At 64.8% G+C, this 19,988-nt stretch overlaps 2 protein-coding genes across 30 annotated transcripts in view; both read left to right on the top strand.

Moving 5' to 3' along the window:
- Positions 1 to 2,181: 2,181 nt before the first annotated feature.
- SH2D5 (SH2 domain containing 5) lies at positions 2,182 to 13,043 on the top strand. 8 transcript variants are annotated; one of them, XM_070079192.1, is made up of 11 exons: positions 3,112 to 4,022; positions 4,674 to 4,928; positions 6,877 to 7,005; positions 7,304 to 7,384; positions 7,776 to 7,850; positions 8,485 to 8,631; positions 9,715 to 9,954; positions 10,098 to 10,269; positions 10,589 to 10,697; positions 11,088 to 11,247; positions 11,678 to 13,043. In XM_070079192.1, exons 1-11 carry the CDS (start codon positions 3,891 to 3,893, stop codon positions 11,867 to 11,869), a joined length of 1,692 nt encoding a protein of 563 aa, XP_069935293.1. In that variant the 5' UTR covers positions 3,112 to 3,890; the 3' UTR covers positions 11,870 to 13,043. The 8 variants fall into 8 exon arrangements, with proteins under 8 accessions (XP_069935295.1, XP_069935293.1, XP_069935294.1 ...); XM_070079193.1 differs by having other exon boundaries at positions 9,715 to 9,942; positions 10,095 to 10,269; XM_017346494.3 differs by having other exon boundaries at positions 3,118 to 4,022; positions 10,095 to 10,269.
- Positions 13,044 to 13,979: 936 nt separating this feature from the next.
- KIF17 (kinesin family member 17) overlaps positions 13,980 to 19,988 on the top strand; it is a 43,675-nt gene continuing 37,666 nt past the window's right edge. For 11 of the 22 annotated variants that reach the window (XM_070079169.1, XM_070079173.1, XM_070079171.1 and 8 more), the window contains exon 1: positions 13,981 to 14,418. In XM_070079169.1, the coding sequence (XP_069935270.1) occupies positions 14,188 to 14,418 (231 nt within the window). In that variant the 5' untranslated portion in view covers positions 13,981 to 14,187. Of the gene's footprint in view, positions 14,419 to 19,988 lie in introns of all 22 variants that reach the window. The other 11 variants (XM_070079176.1, XM_070079182.1, XM_070079184.1 and 8 more) reach the window with 4 other exon arrangements.

Consider the following 19,988-nt stretch of genomic DNA (forward strand, 5'->3'; position numbering starts at 1 on the left):
TGCAAGAGCTGGGGGTGGGCTGGGCTGAAGCTGAGAGCAGGGGGCACAGTCCAGGTCACCCTCGTGGTGGCGGGAACCTCATCGTCTGAGTCCCCAGGTCTAATGGGCGGGAAGCTGGAGCCAGGAGCCAGAGCTGACAATTCAAGCCCCTGGGGCACATGGACGCCTCACCTGCTAGACCCAGCGCCCACCTCTGGAATAAAGTGTCCATCAGTTCTGCATTGAGATTGGAAGACGCCGCTCAGCCCAGCATCCTAGCATCTCTAGCCGTGGTTCTGCACAGACCGTGTCACTGATCATCTGTGTGACCTTGGCTCCCGGCTTGCTCACCTGAGCCTTGATCGCCTCATCTGAAAACGATTGGCTCTGAATCCACAACCCTTGCTTTTTCAGATAGTCACCTAGAAGCAGTGTGGCCATCGCGAGAAAGATTGAACTATCTTAGTGACTCTGTGGTTACTAACACATTTTAGGATCGGAGGAGAGACTGGAGTTATTTGTTTCTTAAAGAGTGACATCTGCTGGTCACTCCCCAGATAGCCACAGCAGCTGGGCCTGTGTCCTGTTGAAGCCAGGAGCTCAGAACTCCGTCCTGGTCTCCCAAATGAGTGACAGAAGCCCAAGTATTTGAGCCATCTCCCCTGCCGCCTCTCGGAGCACACATTAGCAGGCAGCAGGATCACTGCAGAGTGGGGACTCGAACCCGGGTGGGCAGCTCCGGGATGCGAGTGTGCCAAGCGGGGCAGTGCCCACACCACTGTAGTCTCTTACTGCTACGTGCTTTAGAACGCTTTGTGGGAAGTTCTCGAAGCTACGTGAAATTACCTCCAATTTTCAGGAACAACTGAATTTAGCTAATCATTCCAAAGTTAAAGATACTGAGTGATAGAGAAACCCAGCTTGGCTAACTGAATTACCACTCGTGGCCCTCACGCCTCGAAGTGGTGTTGTACACTCAATCCAGGCAGCGAAACCTGGCAGGGACAAGGCGAAAGGGAACTCAGATTTCTCCTCAGCAGATTGTAAAATGGGGCGTTTAGCAGCCGGCGCTGTGGCACAGCAGGTAAAACCACTGCCTGCAGTGCCAGCATCCCCTACGGGCACCGGTTCGAGTCATGGCTCTCTGCTCTCTTTCAGTCCAGCTCTCTGCTATGGCCTGGGAGAGTAGTAGAGGATGGCCCAAGTCTTTGGGATCCTGCACCTGTGTGGGAGACCCGGAAGAAGCTCCTGGCTCCTGGCTTCGGATCAGCACAGCTCCAGCTGTTGCAGCTGACTGGGGAGTGAACCAGTGGATGAACCACCTCTCTCTCTCTCTCTCTCTCTGCCTCTGCCTCTCTGTATCTCTGTCTTTCAAAAAAAAATTTTTTTTTTCAAGGCGCTGGTTGGGATCATTCGCATCCCACAGCAGAGTGCCTGGGTTCGGTTCCCAGCTCTGGCTCCTGACCCCAACTTCCTGCTAAGGGCATCCTGGGAGGCAGCAGCCGTGGCTGGAATACTTGGCTCTGGGCCACTGGGTTGAGACTCCGGCTCCCAGCTTCAGCCCCAGCTCAGCCCAGCCATTGTGGGCGCTGGGGGTGCGGGGCAGTGGGTGGGCCCTTTGTCTCTTCCTGTGTTGAGCACTTTAAAGACCCTCTCTGCAAAGTGGGTTACATCACAAGGTTAGGGTTTTCACATTTGAGTCTGGTGGAGTGGTGGCACCTTTAGTCTAGAGCACTTAGAATTTCTAACAATCTCTGTTCTAGGTCACTTGTTCTGGGGGGACAATGTTGGGGTGGGCTGCTGGGACAGCCAGCAGGACACATCTTAGAGACCAAGTAGGAGGGCGCTCAGGGCGGGGGAGGGGAAAGCAGCAGGGGTTAGCGAGGGTCAGGCGAGAGCGGGTGTGGGTGAGTGGGTGAGAGGCTGTCAGAGCTCACGCCCCTGGCTCCGGTTTTCAGGCCCTTTGTCGGTGAGGAGCTTCTCCCTGCTGTGCCGTCACTGCCTACTCACACGCCCCAGCTGGCAGCAGCGGCGCCGGCTTCCGGGGCTGGGAGAGAAGGGAGGCTGGTGACGGCAGGCGCACACCTGTGCAGCACAGTCATCGGCCCTGACTCACGGCACGCGGCGTGACGCGGCGTGTGCACCGCGTGGTCGGCTGCCCTCACTCCCCGCCCCGGCTCGCCTCTGCCGCCATCCCTTCCCCTGCCTCACAGGGGCAACGCCTTTGGGCTTCCTACTGCAGTGAGCCACTGACCCAGCGGCCGGGGTCCTGCACTGCTGGGTCTCGAGGCAGTGCTGTCAGGAAGCTGAGATGAGCCACGTGTGGCAAATGATGCGGCCGTGACCGACAGATGCCATTGTCCGCAGTGCAGCTGGGCTGACCTGCCCAGGGGCTGGCTGACCCCCGGGAGGTCTGGTACCTTTGAGCTCGTTCCTCCAATGAACCCTTAAGGCTACATTCCTGGTAGAAGCTCCACTGAACTTGGGGGAATAGTCCAGGTGAGTAGTGAAGCCTTACTTCATTTAAAAAAAAAAATTCATGTATTTGAAAGTGAGAGAGAGAAATCCATCTTCCATGTGCTGGTTCACTCCCCAAAAGGCCACAACAGCTGGAGATGAGCCAATCTGTAGCCAGGAGCTTCTTCCAGGTCTCCCACGCAGGTGCAGGGGCCCAAGGACTTGGGCCATCTTCTGCTGCTTTCCCAGGCCACTGCAGAGAGCTGGATCGGAAGCTGAGCTTAACCCACTGTGCTGCGACACGGGCCCCAGTATGGAACTTCTAACCCAAAAGCTTGGGCATTCATCCACTGCCCCTCCCCCTCGCCCCGGCGCACTAGCAGGGAGCTGGTGGGACGTGGGACGCGGGCAGGTTTTTGGGGAAAGGTAGGCATCGCCCTCTGCTCTGTGAGCGCTGAGGGTCATCGCTTGGGAGTCGGAGAGCAGGACCAGCTTGTAAATCACCTTCTTCCCTCTGTCCCTGAGGCTTCAGGCAGCCCCATGAAGGCTTTCCCGGTGCACCTGACACGGGCAACTCGGTCCACACTCGGGCATCACAGCCAGGACAGCGCCTGGGGCTCCCAGAGAGGCGCTCGGGCACTGAGGTCGCGGGGCTCGCGCGCCGTCCCTTGGTGGGAAGGCACAGGGCACAGGGAATGCCTGGGCGGCTGCCCGGAACCTCTCGGCCCCTTCGCACCCGGCTCGGCCTTTGCGCCACCTGCCGCCTCCCGCGGCGGGCCCTGCGGTGCACCTGCCATTTCCCGTGTTGGCGGGGTGCAGGCGTCATACGCACCACAGGCACCTCCGGGGAGCCCGTCCCCCCGCTTCCCTGCGGATTTCCGGGTAACCCGGGGGCAGGGTCACTCCGCGTGCACCAGAGACTGGCCCGGGGAGGAGGGGCAGAATGAGGCAGAGGATGCGCGCCCCGCGCCCCCCGCCAGAGGGGTCACAACGGCCACCACTGGACGCCTCCTAGGAGCCGGACTCTGCCCCGCGCCCCGGGGACGGAGGCCCTGCTGTCCGGCGCCGCTCGCGCTCTATCGAGAGAAGGGTCAGGAAGCAAGGGAGCGAGTCGCGAGGGCTCCGTAGGGAGTGGGAGAGGGCTGACTGGTGGTCCGGTAAGGCTTCTCGGAGGAGGCGCCACGGAAGCCGGCGCTCGGAGGGCGAGAAGAAACCAGCCAGGGGCAGGAGGGGCCGCGGACGACACAGGCTCAGGGGACCCCAGGCCCGCGGCCCCGCAAGAGGAGCCCTCGGGGCGGGGGGCTCTGGCACCCGCTTCGGCCCTTTAAGGGGGAGCACGGGTCGGTGTGGGCGGTGTCAAGGCCCCCTCGCGACCGCTGATTGGGCGGCGCGGCCGAGCGGCGCGGCTCCACGGGCTCTGATAGGCGAGCGCGGCCGGGCGCCGCCGCCAGGTGATGCCGAGGGTCTGCGCTCGCGGCCACGTGGGGGGCGCGCGGGGCGGGCGCCCGGGCGCAGCAGCGCGGGGGACGCGCAGGGGTCGGGAGCTGGAGCTGCGGGACGGGACGCGCCACGACAGGGCTGCCGCGGTGAGTGGGTTCGGTCTGCGGCGCGGAGATCGGGGAGGGTCTCAGGGAGCGAGAGGCCCCCGGGCCCCCGCCGCCGGCCCCGGTGTCTCCCGTCGCCTCCTCGGGCGTCTTGCTCCTCGGCGGGGACTCAGGGTGGCCGGGGTCGCGCTCGCCAGCTTAGAGGCGGCGGCGCAGACAGCCCACGCCGGGGGTGCGCGGGTGGCGCAGCAGCGCGGGCCGCTGCTCCCCCGCGTGGCCTCGGCTCTCGCAGCTCAGCCCGGGTCTGGGGCGAGCGTCGCACCCCCGCAGCTCCGGCGCACGCACCTCTCGCGGTTCTCCCGTCGCTGACTCCCGCCCCCGCCCCCAGCTTGCGTGTCCTCGGAGGCGGGGACTTGGGCCACCCCCGAGCTGAGGAACGGGAGGCGGCGAGTGTGACTTGTCCGAGGTCCCATCAGCCGATCGTGATGGACCCCGCAGCCCACGTCCCTGACCCCTGGCTGCGTGGACCTCAGCCTCCGGGGCGCATGGGGGTGGCACGAGTGGGTGATGGGGCGACCGCAGGCCGTCCGGCCAGAGGGGGGAAGCTGGCGTTGGCCGGGGAGGTCCGTGCCCGGGGCCACCGGGCTCCCCGAAGCCTGTCCCTGCTCCCTCGCCTCACCCCCTCCTAGACAGGCTGGGACGCAGCGAACTCCCGCCGCGGACCCCTGCCACCTGGGACGCATTGGACTCCCGCCGCGGACCCCTGCCCCCTGGGACGCATTGGAATCCCGCCGCGGACCCCTGCCCCCTGGGACGCATTGGACTCCCGCCGCGGACCCCTGCCCCCTGGGACGCATTGGACTCCCGCCGCGGACCCCTGCCCCCTGGGAGGGCCGGAGGGCTGGCCTTGCCGCCAGCTCCGGGATTACCCCGTGGGACTATGACCAGGTAGCTGCCTTCCCCGCCCTGCGTCAGCGCAGATACAGTTCCGTGCAGCAGAGGGGCCTCGGAGCCTGCCCCGCAGGGGAGTCGTCTGTCCCTGAGCTGGGCCACCTGGCAGACCTCAACCACAAGGGAGCCCCGGGCTGCCTGCAAACGTGACCCCTGTGCCACCAGGCGCCTCTGTAAAAGCTCAAACCTAAGCCGGCGTTTGTGGCTGCAGGGGCAAGCAGCGCTGTTTCCAGGGTTAGGCTGGTGCCCCCTGGTTCCCCTGGGCACCCCTAGCTCCAGGTCTTGGGCAGAAAGGCTTGGTGTCCTGAAGCCTTGGGGGAGAGATGGGGGAGGGGGCAGCAGCCAGTGTCCAAGGGGGCTGAGGCCCAGGGGCCGGGGGTGGGGGTGGGGTGGGGGGGTGGGTTGAGCGAGGAGCCTGTGGCCTGGCGTCCCCTCCCCACCCCCAGGCTGGGATACTGGAGCCGCAGCTGCTGTGTCTGCCTGTGTCCCCCTCCCCCGTTTGCACCTTGCTTCTTTGGTCGTCTCGGCCTCCTGGCTGCCATCCCAGCCCCTGGGTGCGCCGTGCAGTCAGACGCGCCTTGGCTGGAAGTCCCCATCTGCCCACCTGGGCTGGGCATCGCGTGGCCTGTGTGCTGGTGGCACAGCTGACGTGGCTTTATTTGAACATCGGCTGTGCAGTAGGTGGGAGACACGATGTGAACAATGGCCGGGGTCAGGGGGCCAGGAGAGCCAGGGGAGACAGCCGGGAGGGGGACCCCGGAGGGCTCCCGGGGACCGCGCACCTGACTGCCCGCCGCGTGCCTGGCTGGCTGCTCGATGGAAGCCACGCATCACAGTGGTGCCTCCCCCCAGGCTGAGCCTGGCAGGGAAGGTCGAGGGCAGGCGGAGGCTGGGCACACTCGGGACTCAGACCCGCTCCTGGCTGAATCATGGCCCCCACTGCCACGCCCTCCGGGACCAGGCGGTCACCTGTCGGCGTGGCCTTGGCAAGGGGGGACTGACGCGGTTGGAACTGCTCCCCCCCGCCGAGCCCCTCCTGGACAGCAGGCTCTGGGTCCCTGAGGGGGGTGTTTGGGGTGGCCCCAGGGGAGGCTGAGGGAGCAGGTGACCAAGGGCAAGGCTGGGACTGGGGGCCACATTCCTCAGCCCCCCAGGTGCCGTCCACCTTCTCCACACCCCGATGCCGTGTCATTGCACTCTCGGTGGGTTCTGGGTTTATGGTCTGCTGTGGATTTCTGGAGAGAGCCGGGGTCAGGCTGGGCAGATAAGCAGGGGCCTGTGAAACAGGCTCTCAGCCACAGGGCTGTGGTCACCTAGCTCATGGCCACCCCCAGGGGCTGCTCTTGCTCTGGAACCTGTTATGGCTCCCCACTACCCACCAGGCAGAGCTGGAATTCCCCAGTCCGGCCCCTAAGACTGACCCCAAATCAGATCTGGTCTGCTGCTGGGGCCAGGTCGGCCTGGGCCCCAGCTGCCCGCCTGGCTTGGCGCCTCCGCAGCCTGGCACCCCTCGCCCTTGGTGCCTCCCCAGGCTGCCGTCCCTTCCCTCTGACACGTTGCACCCGTTGGTTCCAGTCTGCACCCTGACTTCCACCACCCGGCAGCAGGGCCCCTGTCCGATTCAGCTCTGACCTTGCTGGGGTTGGCGTTTGATGAGCGAATGAGCGAGCAGCCCCATCTTCAGGTCTTCACCCAAAGCCCACCCCCTCCCAGGGTACCGGCACGTTCCACCTGTCACAGCGCCCAGCATTTAGTTCCGTGTCTTTGTCCCCATGACAAAGGCAGGCAGAGCAGCCGCTGTGTTTTCAAGGCTACGTCCCCAGAGCCTGGTGCTCGGTAGGGATCGTCAGATGGAGTGAAAGGCGCGAGGGAGCTCGCCAGCCTCAGACCGGAAGCGCTGCGGCTCGCCTGTCCGGAAACCGCCCTTGCCCCTTGCTTCCTGCAGCCTTTCTTCCTGTGGACCTTGAAGCTGGGCACCCTCGGGGCCATGCAGAGGGCAGGGGCGGGCGGCCGGAGGGCCTCTGACTGCGGGCCTGCCCCGTACCGGCCCAGGTGCATCACCAAGTTTGCCCAGGTGGGTGGGGCGGCCCCAGCCCGGGTGCTCTCTGGGGGTGGCCCCTGGATGGGAGGAGCTACTTCCCGTCTCCCTTCCTTGCCCCTGGCTTCGCAGTGTGTGTGTGTGAGGGAGGGGACCCGCAGGAGATGGGCAGAGCGCTGGGCTCCCGGTGCAGGCTCTGCCACCGTCCCCAGCTTGCCTGGCTGAGCACAGCATGTGTCTGGGGTGGGGGGAGGCTTTGGATCTGGAGAAGGGTGGTCAGGGGCTGTGGGCCTGACTCCCCCGCCTTCCTCCCTCCCACCCCACCGCCGAGCAGTACGTGGGCTCCTTCCCCGTGGACGACCTGGACACCCAGGAGAGCGTGTGGCTGGTGCAGCAGCAGCTGTGGACACTGAAGGTGGAGGCGCTGGGGCTGGGGAGGGTGCATCCCTGTGGGGGGCCGCGGTCTTGGATTGCCGTGTGGGGACTGAGCCCTGAGGCCAGCTGCCCCCAGGGAGCCCCATGAGGACCCCTCCCCAGCTCCTGGAACCCTGTCCCTTCTGCCCAGGACCCCCTTCCTTGGGGCTGCGCTCCACGGCTGGCAGCAGAGCTGGGGAGATGGGGAGACAGTCACAACATGGCCAGCTGTGGCCCTGATGGGTGTTGTCTGCCAGGAGCCACCCACCTTTCCATGGCTCCCGGGGGGACCACTGGCCAGGGGTGGTGGGCCTTGGTCCACCAGGCCCTGGTGAGCGGCACCGAGGCTGGCCTGGGAGGTAATGCCTGCCCCGCCGGCTCTCTCCACCCAGGACTGTCCGCGCCGCCGGGCCGTCATCCTGAAATTCAGCCTCCAGGGACTGAAGATCTACAGCGGGGAGGGTGAGGTAGGAGCATTTGGGGGCCAGGTGAGGGCTACACAGGGGCTCCCCTCCACCTGGCCTGGCCCCCACCCAGCCCCAGCACTTCCCTGCGGCCCAGCCTCTGGGGCCCACGCCAGGGCGCACTCAGGGAAGTTCTGCCCAGGCCTTGTAGGCAGCAGGGCCAGCCCCCCCAGGAGCCTGGGAGTGGGGGGGCAGGGGGCGGGGGTGGGGGAAAGGGCCTGGTTTGGGCTGGAGGTGCCCCCACTGCTCACCGTTCTCCTGGTACAGGATGGACCCTAACTGTGCCCCCCATGGCCGCAGGAGTCACTGCCCGTGAGAGAGGGACTAGCATTGTCCCCGCCCTGAGCCCTGTCACTTGTACTCCTGCAAGGCGTGTGGAGGGGGCGTGGCAGAGCTGGGACTTGAACCAGAGGCCAGGTGTGCAGCCCGGGGCCTGCCGCCGCTGCCCGTGTCTGTGACCCACAGGCCGGCATCTGGAGTCAAGGGGATCCCAAGTCCGTGGCCATGTGAGGGCTGGGGGTCCGGGACCGGGTGGGCCTGGCAGGAGAGAGGGATTGCATCCCTGGGGCCAGGCAGCCCTGGCTGGGCCCGAGGTGGGCGGGACCGGCCTGATGGAGGCTCGTGGCCCCGCCTCCAGGTGCTCCTGATGGCCCACGCCCTGAGGCGCATCCTCTACTCCACCTGGTGCCCGGCTGACTGCCAGTTCGCCTTCGTTGCGCGGAACCCACGGAGCCCGGCCAGCAAGCTCTTCTGCCACCTCTTTGTGGGCAGCCAGCCCGGAGAGGTGCCTGGGCCCCAGGGTGGGGGTCCCGCTGAGGACGGAGTGGGGATGTGCCGGGCATGCAGGGACAGAGGCCTCTGGGGCTTGGCCGGGCTGGCCTGCACCCCCTCCGGGCTCCTCGCCCCACTCGCTCTGCCCACAGAGGACCCCAGAGAGCAAGCCAGTGGCCTCGGGGTCCCCGGGGCCTGCAGGCGGAGACCTGGCCTCTCGCCTCGAGATTGCTCCTGCTCTTCTCTCGGCGTGGTCTCCCCCTGCCTTCTCATCTGGGCAAAGCGCCATCTGCCCGGCCTGCGACTGCCCCTCCCTCGGCAGCCCCGGGACCTGAACCGCGCTCTGTCACTCTGTCTCATGACAGACGCTTGAGTTCTTGGAGAGCAGAGGCCAGTCCGGGTCTTGAAGTGTTCCAGGCTTGAGGTTGCACAGGGGCTGGTGCAGGCAGGGAGACTGAGGAAGTCGGAGCCACAGCAGCTGGGCCCTGGGAGACGGGAGGTCAGCAGGCTGCCTGGCACTGGCGCCGCGCATCCAGCCCCGTGCTGGCTCCCTGTGCTGGCGTGGCTGGGATGTGGTGCCTGGTTGTGCACTGTTGCTGACACTGCATGGAGTGTCTTGCACGGTGCCATACAATATGCAAGCCCCGGGCCTGTGCTGGGAGCTTTCTGTGGCCCTGAGGTGGGGCTGAGGAAACCGGGACACGGAGAAGGCCACAGGCTGCCGGGGTCACTCAGCCGCTCCTGAGTGACAGGGCCAGGCTCTGAGCGCCCTCTGAAGGGATCTGCACCGGGTGAGGGTGGGGCACGCAGTGTATGTGTGTGTGTGGGGGGGGCGGCGGCAGTGCCTTAGCCCAGGGTTACCGCCTCTGCGGCCGTCCTGATGCCTGGCCCAAGGTTGGTGCTTGGTGCTTGCCGAGTGAATACAGGAGGCTGGCAGGGGAGACTGGCGGTGGGGTTTTGAAGGCTGACTAGGAGATTTCCCAGGAAGAATGAGGCAGGGCATTCCTGGCCCGAGGGGCGGCGTGCGCCGCGGCGAGCGGGCTGGTGCTTGAGTTCCCCAGGACACTCGTCCCGCTGAGCCGCCTGTCCCCTGCAGGTCCACATCCTGTACCTGCTGCTGTGCCGCTCCTTCCAGCTGGCTTACCTCCTGCAGCACCCCGAGGAGAGGGCCCAGCCTGAGCCCTGCCCAGCACCCACGGCGGATGTGCCCCCGAAGCCCCCGGGGGGCCCACCTGCCCTGGCACGGGAGCCCTTCGGCCGGGATCAGCTGTCACAGAACGTCCACGCCTTGGTCTCCTTCCGGCGGCTGCCAGCAGAGGGGCCGGTGGGCAGTGGGGTAGGCAGCGCCCCGGCTAGGGAGCTGGGGGAGGGCTGGGGGCTCACAGAGGGGCCTGGCCGTCAGCGGGAGAGGCCTTGCCTCGCCTCACGTGGCTGGGCCTGAGTCTGCCCGCCCGCGGGCCCCCCTTGGTGCCCTAGAAGGAGCTGCTGGAGTCGGAGGGCCGAGGGGGCGCCCGCCACGCCCGCCTGGGGAACCCCTACTGCTCGCCCACGCTGGTCCGCAAGAAAGCCATTCGCAGCAAGGTGATCCGCTCGGGGGCCTACCGGGGCTGCACCTACGAGGCTCAGCTGCAGCTGTCGGCGCGGGAGGCCTGTGAGTCGCCCGGGTGCAGCTGCCGTCCATCACCGTGGGTGGGCGCGGGGCTGACACGCAGGGTCGTGGCTGCCCCTCCAAGCAGGTGCCTGTGTGTGCGAGTGTGGACGCCCCTGTGTCCAGGTGTGTGTGTGCATTCCACTCTGTGTGCAGGTGCCACATGGCTGTGTATGGGCTCTAAGCATGGCCGGGTATGCCTGTGGGGTGGGGAGGGGCCGCTCGACCAGGGAACCCCCGGACACGAGGGGGCCCGCGTGGAGGACGGGCTGGCCTGGGAGGGCTTGGCCACTTTCCCTCTGACCCTGGGTGGTCTCCGCAGTTCCCGCCGCATGGGAGGCGTGGCCCCGGGGTCCTGGGGGCCCCTCGTGCCTGGTGGAGAGCGAGGGCAGCCTGACGGAGAACATCTGGGCCTTTGCTGGCATCTCCAGGTGGGAGGGGCTCGGTTCCTTGGTGGGGGCAGAGTAAGGGGCTGTGCTCTGACCCCGCCCTGATGGTGCCGGTCCCTGTGCATGGGCAGAGCTCCCCCACCCTCGGGGGCTTCTGGCCACCCGGGTCTCAGTATTCTCAAGTGAGAAACGGGGGTAATGAGAGGACCTTGGTGATGGGGCTGCGGGGGGACCGAGTGAGGTGACTCTGGGAAGGCGCTCAGCCCTGGCCTGCCGCAGGGCTCCGGTCCCGTCAGCTCTGTCCCCTCTCCTGCTGGGGTCCTGAGGCTCTCAGCCCGGAGGGACGTTCACCGCAGGTCACTGCCCGGGGGCGCCCCCTGAGGCCGCTCCAGAGGCGGGTGCTGCCTTCAGCCTACGCCCTGTGTCCCCCAGGACCTGTGCCCTGGCCCTGCTGCGGAGAGACGTGCTCGGGGCCTTCCTGCTGTGGCCGGAGCCGGGCGCCAGCGGCCAGTGGTGCCTGTCCGTGCGCACGCAGTGCGGCGTGGTGCCCCACCAGGTCTTCCGCAACCCCCTAGGCCGCTACTGCCTGGAGGTGAGAGCCCAGCCTTCCCTCATCTTCACTGGGTACCCACTGGCTGGCCCCGCCCTTCCCCTACCTCCTTGGCCCTGGTCACTGAGGGTCCCTGCCCCAGAGGGAGCTCCTAGAGGGTTCCTCGGATAGGGTCGGGCCTGAGTGGGAATCCTGGCTTTTCAAAGTCTTGCCTTCCCACACCCTAGCCCCTGGATAGCAGAGGAGGATTCCGATTCAGAAAGGGCAAGGGCTCGCCTAAGCCCACCCAGCCCCTGGGACTCCCAGCGGGGTGGGAGGCTTTGGACGCCTGTGCCCGTACTTCCGGGCAGGCAGGGGAGAGTGAGGAAGTGGCATGTGGCTCTGCGGCAGGCAGGTGCCCCCAGGAGGAGGTGGCTGGTGCCTGGCGCACCGTGGGGAGGAGCGCGGGAGCTGAAGCCCCCTCCTCCCTCAGCGGCTGCCAGCAGACTTCCCCAGCCTGGAGGCCCTGGTGGAGAACCGCGCCGGCGCCAAGCGCAGCCTCTTCTGCCCCCTGGGCATGGGCCGCCTGAACCCCACCTACGAGGAGCAGGACTCCGGGCCACCTCGGACTCTCCGGCCCCTCGGCCACGCCAAGTCCGAGGCGGAACTGCAGGGCCTGGGCTAGGAGAACGTGCGCGCGCACGGCGCCGCCTCACCTTGCTCCTGCCTGCCCCACCCCGCGCCATGCCTCTTGGGCCAGTCTTCTGTCCTGCGAGATTCCCGGAGATGTGGCAGAGCTCCGGGCTTCGGGCTTTCCCTGGTGACTTTGCCAACTTGTCACATCCGGGCTCCCACTTGCCTCCTGGCAGAGGAGCCCGCCAAGGGGGGCGGGGGCCCTGACGGGGGTGGGGGTCTCCAGAGAGTTCTGGCCAGGTGAGAGAGAGTGAGGTCTCCCGCCCCAGCTCCCCCAGCTGTCTGGGAGGTGCCGGCCAGGATCTGCAGGCCACAGTTGCTCTGTGGCTGGTGTGTCCTCCGACATGGCACCACCCGTGGCTGGCGGGGTCAGAGCAGAGGCCTTCATGCAGAGGTGGTGGTGACGTGTGCCCTGCCAGAGGCGCTGAGGCCTCAGCGGGCAGGGGGAGACCCAGGTGGGGCTGCAGGCAATGGCCCTGCTGGCGACTGGCATCCAGGGTGCCCCCACCCCTTCTGAGTAAGCTCGACGGGCAGTCGTGAGTGTGTAGGCACAGTTACTGCTCCGGATATCTGTCCCCGAGGCGGGGCCGTGCCGTGCTGGGACGTAACAGGTATGCGAGTCCTGGAAGGCAGAGGCGCCTGTGCGCAGCCGCACCAGGACAGGACCTCGGCCAGGGGCCTGTGGCTTTCTTGCAAGACAGGTGCCCTGGCCTGTCTCAAAGGAGAGGAGGCGGTCCCCCGGGGCTCTTTTAGTCGGAGATACTGCCCTGATTTGTGCCGAATGGGAGTGGGACATTGGGACTGGTGTTCCAGGCATCTTGACTGAACCGGTCCCCTCCCTGGGCAGAGTGCCGTCCTGTGGCGGGAGCCCCCAGCCTCATGTGCCCCGCAGCCCTGGCAATGGGGGGCTGGGTTCACAGTCAGTGTTCCACTGCAGGGTGGGCTCGGGGGAGCGCTGAGCACACGGAAGGGAGCAGCCTTCCCCAAGCTCAGACTTCGGCCAGCTCCTGCTGGTCACAGGTTACACTTGGGCAAGGCTTTTGGCCCAGGGATGCCAGCTTCTTAGTGTCTTAATAATGGAGCACGGCTGTGTGTGTGTGTCTGTGTCCCAACCACCACCACTTGGGTCGCCCCAGTGTGGACTCAATAAAACCCGTTCCTTCCAACTGTGTAGTGCAGCCTTTCTCTTCAAGAGGGGGGGGGCCTCTGTCCCATTTGGCTTCGGTTGGTGCTGAATGGGCTCAGATCTCCCAAAGGGACTGGGTGGGAAGGTGGGATCCAGCCATGTGCAGCCACTTGAGACCTTGAGTGGCTAGTTACTGTAGGAACAAGACTCAGGGCCTTATGCCCTGGCAACATGGGCTTGCTTTCTGCTCCTACCACATGCCACAGGACCTTTGCACAGCCTGGGCAGGTCCCCTTGTCCACCTCTTCCCCTCTGCCTGATTCATCCTTAACCACGGTATTTGGGGCCCAGTCTCAGGCTGCCTGCCCCTCGCCCTACAATGTGAGCTTCCCTTTGCAGAGGTTGTCCCAGAGCGTCTCCACCTCGTAATTACGCTTGCATTTCTGGGGGTCTTTGTCCCCCCAGGGCGAGTCTCCCCGCTCAGCTGGGGGCTGCAGGAGGGCTGGCTCTGCAGCGATCGCGGCCTGCCTGGCGCGGATTTCAGTGTTTCCCTGCCAGGGGGAGCCCAGAGGAGGTGGCGCGGAGCGGCCCTTCTGGCTGGGGGTGCTTGGGCCGAGCTTGAGGGACAGGCCAGGCCGCCTCTCCGGCCCACAGGTTCCGGCAGCAGAGGAAGCCGGGCTCCGTCCAGGGGCTGGGGCTGGGGCTGGGGGCAGAGGTCGCCCGGCTTGGCTCGGGAGGTCTCCAGCCCCTCGAACTCGGGGTGGAGCCTGGGGTCCCTGTCTTGGCGGGGGCAGCCTCGGGCGAGCTGCTGGCCCTCTGCGGAGACCCGAGCCGACAGCCGGGCGTGGAGACCCCAGCCCGGGGCGGGGGTGGGGAGGGGAAACTCTGGCACTGAGAACGCGCGGACTTGGGCGCTGCGCCCCCTGTGACGCCACGGGGGTTGCCCGGCAACCGCGAACGCCGCGGCGGCGTGCACGCGCGAGCGGGCGGGCGGCTCCGGGGCTCGGGTCCTGCGGCGGCGCCTGCAGCGCGGATCCCCCACTTCCCCGCGGGGGCCCAGCCTCCGGGGGCGCCCCCCGAGGGGCCCCCCGAGGCCCCGCCCCTCCCGCCGAGGCCCCGCCCGCGCCGCGCGGCCCCGCCCCCCGCCGGCTCTGGCCCCGCCCCCGGGCCCGGGCCGCAGCGCCATGGCCTCGGAGTCGGTGAAAGTGGTGGTGCGCTGCCGCCCGATGAACCAGCGCGAGCGGGAGCTCAGCTGCCAGCCCGTGGTGACGATGGACTGTGCGCGCGGCCAGTGCTTCATCCAGAACCCGGGCGCCGCCGACGAGCCCCCCAAGCAGTTCACCTTCGACGGCGCCTACCACACGGACCACGTCACCGAGCAGATCTACAACGAGATCGCCTACCCGCTGGTGGAGGTGAGGGTCCCCGGCGGCGCCCCGGCACAGGCGGACAGCGCCAGGCCGGCCCGGAGACTGTGTCCAGCGCGCCGGCCACGTCGCGTCTAGGGCCACGCTGGTCCTCACTCACGTCCCTCCCGGGAGACTGTGGCCGGTGCCGGAGTCTCAGGGGGCCCTGCCGCTGCGCAGACGGCACCGCCCCGCCTCGTTCTGAGAGGGACAGAGACCCTCAGCCGTGGTCCGGCCCCCTTCCCCCTCGGTGTGTGCGCAGCGACAGCTCCTCGCTGTCTAGGGCTGCGGGTCTTCACAGGGACGGCACTAGCATCTCACGCCCGGGAGACCGGGAAGCGGGGCCGGGAACCCTGGCCGAGCTCCCTCCGGGTTTCTGGCAGAGGTGAGGCCTGAACCACACCTCCTGCCTCCTGGCCAAGGGCTCTGTCGTCTTCCAAAAGATCGTCAGAGAGGGGTTAGGGGGAGAAGGTTCACTCCCCTAACAGCCGCGACATTTGGGCCAGGGCCCAGGCGACTGAAACTCCATCCTGGTCTCCCACGCGGGTGGCAGGGGCTCAAGCACGTGGGCCATCTTCTGCTGCTTTCGCAGGCGCATCGGCAGGATGCTGGTGGAAAGCGGAGCAGCCAGGACTCGAACCAGCGCTCTGATATGGGATGCTGGCTCCTCCATTCTGGGCCCCTGACTCGGTCCCTTGACACCTCCCTCGGGCTCGGCGAGTCGCTGCTGGGGTGAGATGTTGTGGGTGGTTCGGCAAAGAGAAGGAGCCTTTCAGAGGTGCCGCATTCTTGCCCCCCTCATTTGAAGCTGCACGGGGCAGGCTAGGGTGTGCAAGGCTCTGTGAAATCCTGCAGAGAAGGAACCAGTGTGACTTCGCCCAGCATTTCCAAAGCACGTCTGACCGTGGGACAGGCCAGTGACCGCCTGAGAGCAGCCACCTTGTTGCCCCAAGCCTTCAGCCAAGAGTCAGTCCGGCCCCTAAGTGGGTTGACAGAGCTCCCCAGTGGCCAGGAGCTGGCCTGGGGACGCTGCCCAGGGGACGAGGGGCAGCTGCCCCCAGAGGCTGAGAATGGCCAGGTTGTCTTCTGCCAGACCCCACTCCCAGACTGGACCTGACCCTGCCCGTGCCTCCCGTCGGGTCCTTGGAGTCCGCCAGAGTGGAGGCCAAGCTGTCACTGGTGCTGCTACACCGGCAGTCCAGTCTGCCCAACACAGCCCCTTCCAGTGTGGTTCCTTGGCTTGGCCATCCAGCCCTGAGTCCAAGCCGGCCTCCCTGAAGCGGTCAGCCACGCAGCCTGGCTCCGTCCCCCGCTCCCTCCGTCCGGGGCTGACCCCGGGCAGAACTGAAGATACTGGTTTTCCTCGGCTTTGCCTCCTCGGGGCTTCAGCCTTGCTGATGGGCTGGGGGCCTGGCCTGGACCCCTCCTCATCCAGGAAGAGTGCCAGCTCGTTGGTCAGGGCCCACGGGAGCCCCAGCTCAGAGAGGGAGATGGGGACACAGTGACAGTCCCGCCAGGTCCCCTCCAGCTCTTCCTTCTCTTCTGAGTCCAGCAGGTGCTTGGGAGCCTGTCGGACACCTGCCACGGGTGATCCAGAGCCTCATGTGCCACCTACGCTCATCATTCATTCAACTAGTGACACGACTAAATAGCATCTCCACTCCAGGGCCCATCCTAGGGGGTGCATGCTGGGTGCCTTGGTAAAGGGCTCAGGGTCTCTGTCCTTAGCAAGCTCGTGGTCCGGGGAGGAGCAGCTAAGCTACTAGCTGACATCCTGGGTGATGAGTCGGTGGGGGAAACCTGGGGGCCTTCGGCAGCATAGGGGTGCTCCCAAACCTGGGCTTCAGTGGCTGGGAATAGGGGGAGGGGAGAAGAGCAGGGAGGACTTCCTGGAAGAGGGGAGATACAAGCTGGGACCTGAAGGATGAGAGGTGGAAGAAAGGGCTCCATAGGTAGAGACCAGGTAGCGCGAACAGCCTCTGAGCTTCCGAGGGCTGGAGCCGTCTCTGCTTAGGAGGAAACTGAGGGCCGGAGAGCCGTGGACGGTCGCGACTCCCAGAGCCAGCTTCCCGGGCTCCACTGGCCGCATGCAGACCACAGCTCAGGCTGGCTCTGAGCCAGGGGCAGCAGCACCAAAGGGGCAGGGCCATGCAGGGCTCCTGCCAGTGGCTCTGGACTCTAGAACCCTCCCTTAAGGTCGCGCTGTCTGAAGCCCCAAGTACTCCATCCCCTTCTCTCTTTCTCTTCCCTCCTTTAAATCCTCCTGACCTCCTCGTCCTGGGGGCCGCCCTGCCCTGAGCTCCTCCCCTCCACACCCCACCCCACCCCTGCCTGTCCCGCTAGTCCCATTTCACTTAGAACAAAGGACAGCACTTCCAGCCTTCACAAAGCGGCCTGCAGCCGTGGATCTCAAGGAATCTGTTCAGTCCCTAGCGGTGCAGGGGGCCACGGCAGAGGGCGGGGGGGGGGGGGGCACGGGGCCAGTGGCAGACCTGCTCCGTGTGTGTGCTTGTCCCCCGGGGGTCTGGAGGGGTCAGCTGATGGCAGAGACTTTCTGAAATGCCCCTTCACCTTAAAAGTGCAAGTAAAGTTGTTTGCACTGAGCTCGGGAGCTGCGCTGTGCTACAGGACCTTCTGTGACCATGGACACGTGCAGTGGCTTCACTGTCCCACGGGGCAGCCGCGAGCCACCTGGGACAAGTGAGATGAGGCTGGTGCCACCAAGGACCTGGATTTTAATGTTTTGAAAGATTTATTTATTTATTTTAAAAGCACAGTGACAGAGAAAGAGAGAGGTCTTCCATTCTCTGGTTCACTCCACAAATGGCCACAACTGCCAGCGCCAGGACTGGGCCAGGCCGATGCCAGGAGTTCTGAAGCTCCACCTGGGTCTCCCCCATAGGTGGCAGGGGCCCAAGGACTTGGCCATCTTCTGCCGCCTTCCCAGGCCGCGTTAGCAGGGAGTTGGATTGGAAGTGGAGCAGCCGGGACTGGAACCGGTGTGGGAATACGGGATGCCAGTGCTACAGGCGGAGGCTTGACCTGCTGCGCCACAGTGCCTGACCTCTGGATTTTCTTTCTTTTTTTTTTTTTTTTTTTTGACAAGCAGAGTGGACAGTGAGAGAGAGAGACAGAGAGAGAAAGGTCTTCCTTTGCCGTTGGTTCACCCTCCAATGGCCGCTGCTGCAGCCGGCGCACCGCGCTGATCCAATGGCAGGAGCCAGGATCCAGGTGCTTTTTCCTGGTCTCCCATGGGGTGCAGGGCCCAAGCACCTGGGCCATCCTCCACTGCACTCCCTGGCCATAGCAGAGAGCTGGCCTGGAAGAGGGGCAACCGGGACAGAATCCGGCGCCCCGACCGGGACTAGAACCCGGTGTGCCGGCGCCGCAAGGTGGAGGATTAGCCTAGTGAGCCGCGGCGCCGGCCCCTCTGGATTTTCATTCCACTTGAATTATTAACTTTCACTGGGCCAGACTTAGCTAACCACGCATGACTAGTGGCTACCACAATGCATGGCACAGCTCTCGAGCCGAGCCTTCCGGTATGGGTGCCACGCGAGCCTCATCCGTAGCTTATCTGTTTTACAAGTAGCTGCATTTTGCAAAGTAAAAGGAAATAGATGATATGTTTTATTTGAGCTAATATTATCAGCATATTATTTCTGTAAGATATAACAAGTATTTTAATTATGTAATAACTATTAATGAAGTCTACATTCTATCTTGATACTGTGTCTTCAATATCCAGTATGCATTTTATGCTTATTTGCATCAGTTTGGATGCTAAAATTTCAACAATTGAAACAGAGGGGGTGTCTGGCATAGTAGTTGAGAAGCCGTTTGACAGGCGCGTCCCATGTCGGAGGGCCTGGGTTCGAGTGCTGGCTCCACTCCAGTTCCAGCTCCCTGCTAATGTGCGTCCTGGGGGGCAGCAGCTGATGGCCCAAGTAGTTGGGTCCCTGCCACCTGCGTTAAGCTCCTGGAGCCTGGTCGTTGTGGATGTCAGTGAATGGAAACTCATCGGTCTGTCTGTCTCCCTTTCCCTTTGTGCCTTCCAGCTAAGTCAAATAAATAAGCATTAAAAAAATTAGAAAAATATAAAGTTGTGATTAATGCAAGACCATGTTATACTGCCTAGGTTTTAAAGTCTACATTAATTGAAAGAAAATAAATTCAGTTCGTCAGTCCCACGGGGCACCCCCTGTGAGAGCCGGTGGCCGCCCGGGTGGACAGTGCATCTGGCTTTCTTTGTCCGTGGGGTCCCTTCCCCGTGTTTGGGTGATCCCATGATCCCTGAGCTGAGTGTCTGCCACATGTTACTCCCAGGCTTCCAGTGCCCCTGTTCTCGCCGCGTGGGTCAGAGACGCACAGCCCGCACCCCCAGGTGGGTGGTCTCCCTGCCGCTGCCAGGGGACACAGTGCCACTGCCCTCTGGTGACCCCCAGACAGGGCTGCGTGCTCATCCTTTTCTGTGTGGTGGCCCCACCTTCCCGCACGGGCACTTCCGGGGGTGGCCACGCCCTGCCGTGTCCACAGCGGGGGACCTGTGCAGCAGGACCAGCCGAGGTGTCCTGCGGGCCCTGGCAGCACTTCTCCAGGTCCACGTTCTGATGCAAGGTGCCCCCCTCCCGTAGGAAGTTCTAGAATTTGTGACCTCATGAGCTCTGAGGGCAGGGACCGTGTCTGCCTCGGTCACAGGGATGTCCCCAGCCGGAGCACGGTGCCTGCACAGAGGAGATGTTCAGAACCCGTGGGGGAATGAGTGCACGGATGAGTGACAGGTGGCTGTAGAAATGGTCCCGTTTGCCCCCATCTTCCCGGCCAGCCTCGCCTCCCGCCCCTCCCCCCAGCTCCACCTGCTCTTCCCTTCTCACCCCTCTGTCTTTGCTCAACTGTCCCCTTGGCCTGGGACACCGCCTGCTTCCTGCCGCCCTTCCAGCTCCCCCTGTTCTCCCTGATCATTGCCCCCCGGGGGCTCTGCCAAGTTCTCGCCCCGCCATCCTGGTCCCCCCATCACAGCCCCTCCCGTGCCCGGTGCCCTGTCGCCACGTTCCCTGGGGGACACTGGGGGAGCGCCTCTGTACGCCTCACTCGGGTGCTGATGCAGAGTAACTCCCACGTGGTCTCCAGCAGCCTTGGCAGGAGGAGCTGTTTCTGCCCTTGACTAAAGATGTGCAGACTGAGGCTCAGTGAGCCCAAGGAAGACACAGCGAAGGGCCCCAGGGGCTGCGCCTCCCCGCGCAGGCTCTTAGCTCCCCCTCCCCAGTGAACCCCTGGAGGGCAGAGCCCAAATGCTTGCCTGCTTTTTTGTTTTTCACATTTGTTTTATTTATTTGAAAGGCAGAGTGACAGACACAGAGATCGTTCGTCTGCTGGTTCACTCCTCAGATGGTCCAAACGGCTGGGGCTGGGCCAGGCACATCAGCAGGGAGCGGGATCAGAAGTGGAGCAGCCGGGACTTGAACCCTTGAATCTTTTTTTAAAAAAGATTTATTTACTTGAAAGGTAGAGAGACAGAGAGGTCTCCCATCTGCTGGTTCACTCTCCAGATGGCCTCGACAGTCAGAGCTGGGCTGGTC

The sequence above is a fragment of the Oryctolagus cuniculus genome, chromosome 7 (assembly GCF_964237555.1).
Source record: "Oryctolagus cuniculus chromosome 7, mOryCun1.1, whole genome shotgun sequence".
NCBI lineage: Eukaryota > Metazoa > Chordata > Mammalia > Lagomorpha > Leporidae > Oryctolagus > Oryctolagus cuniculus.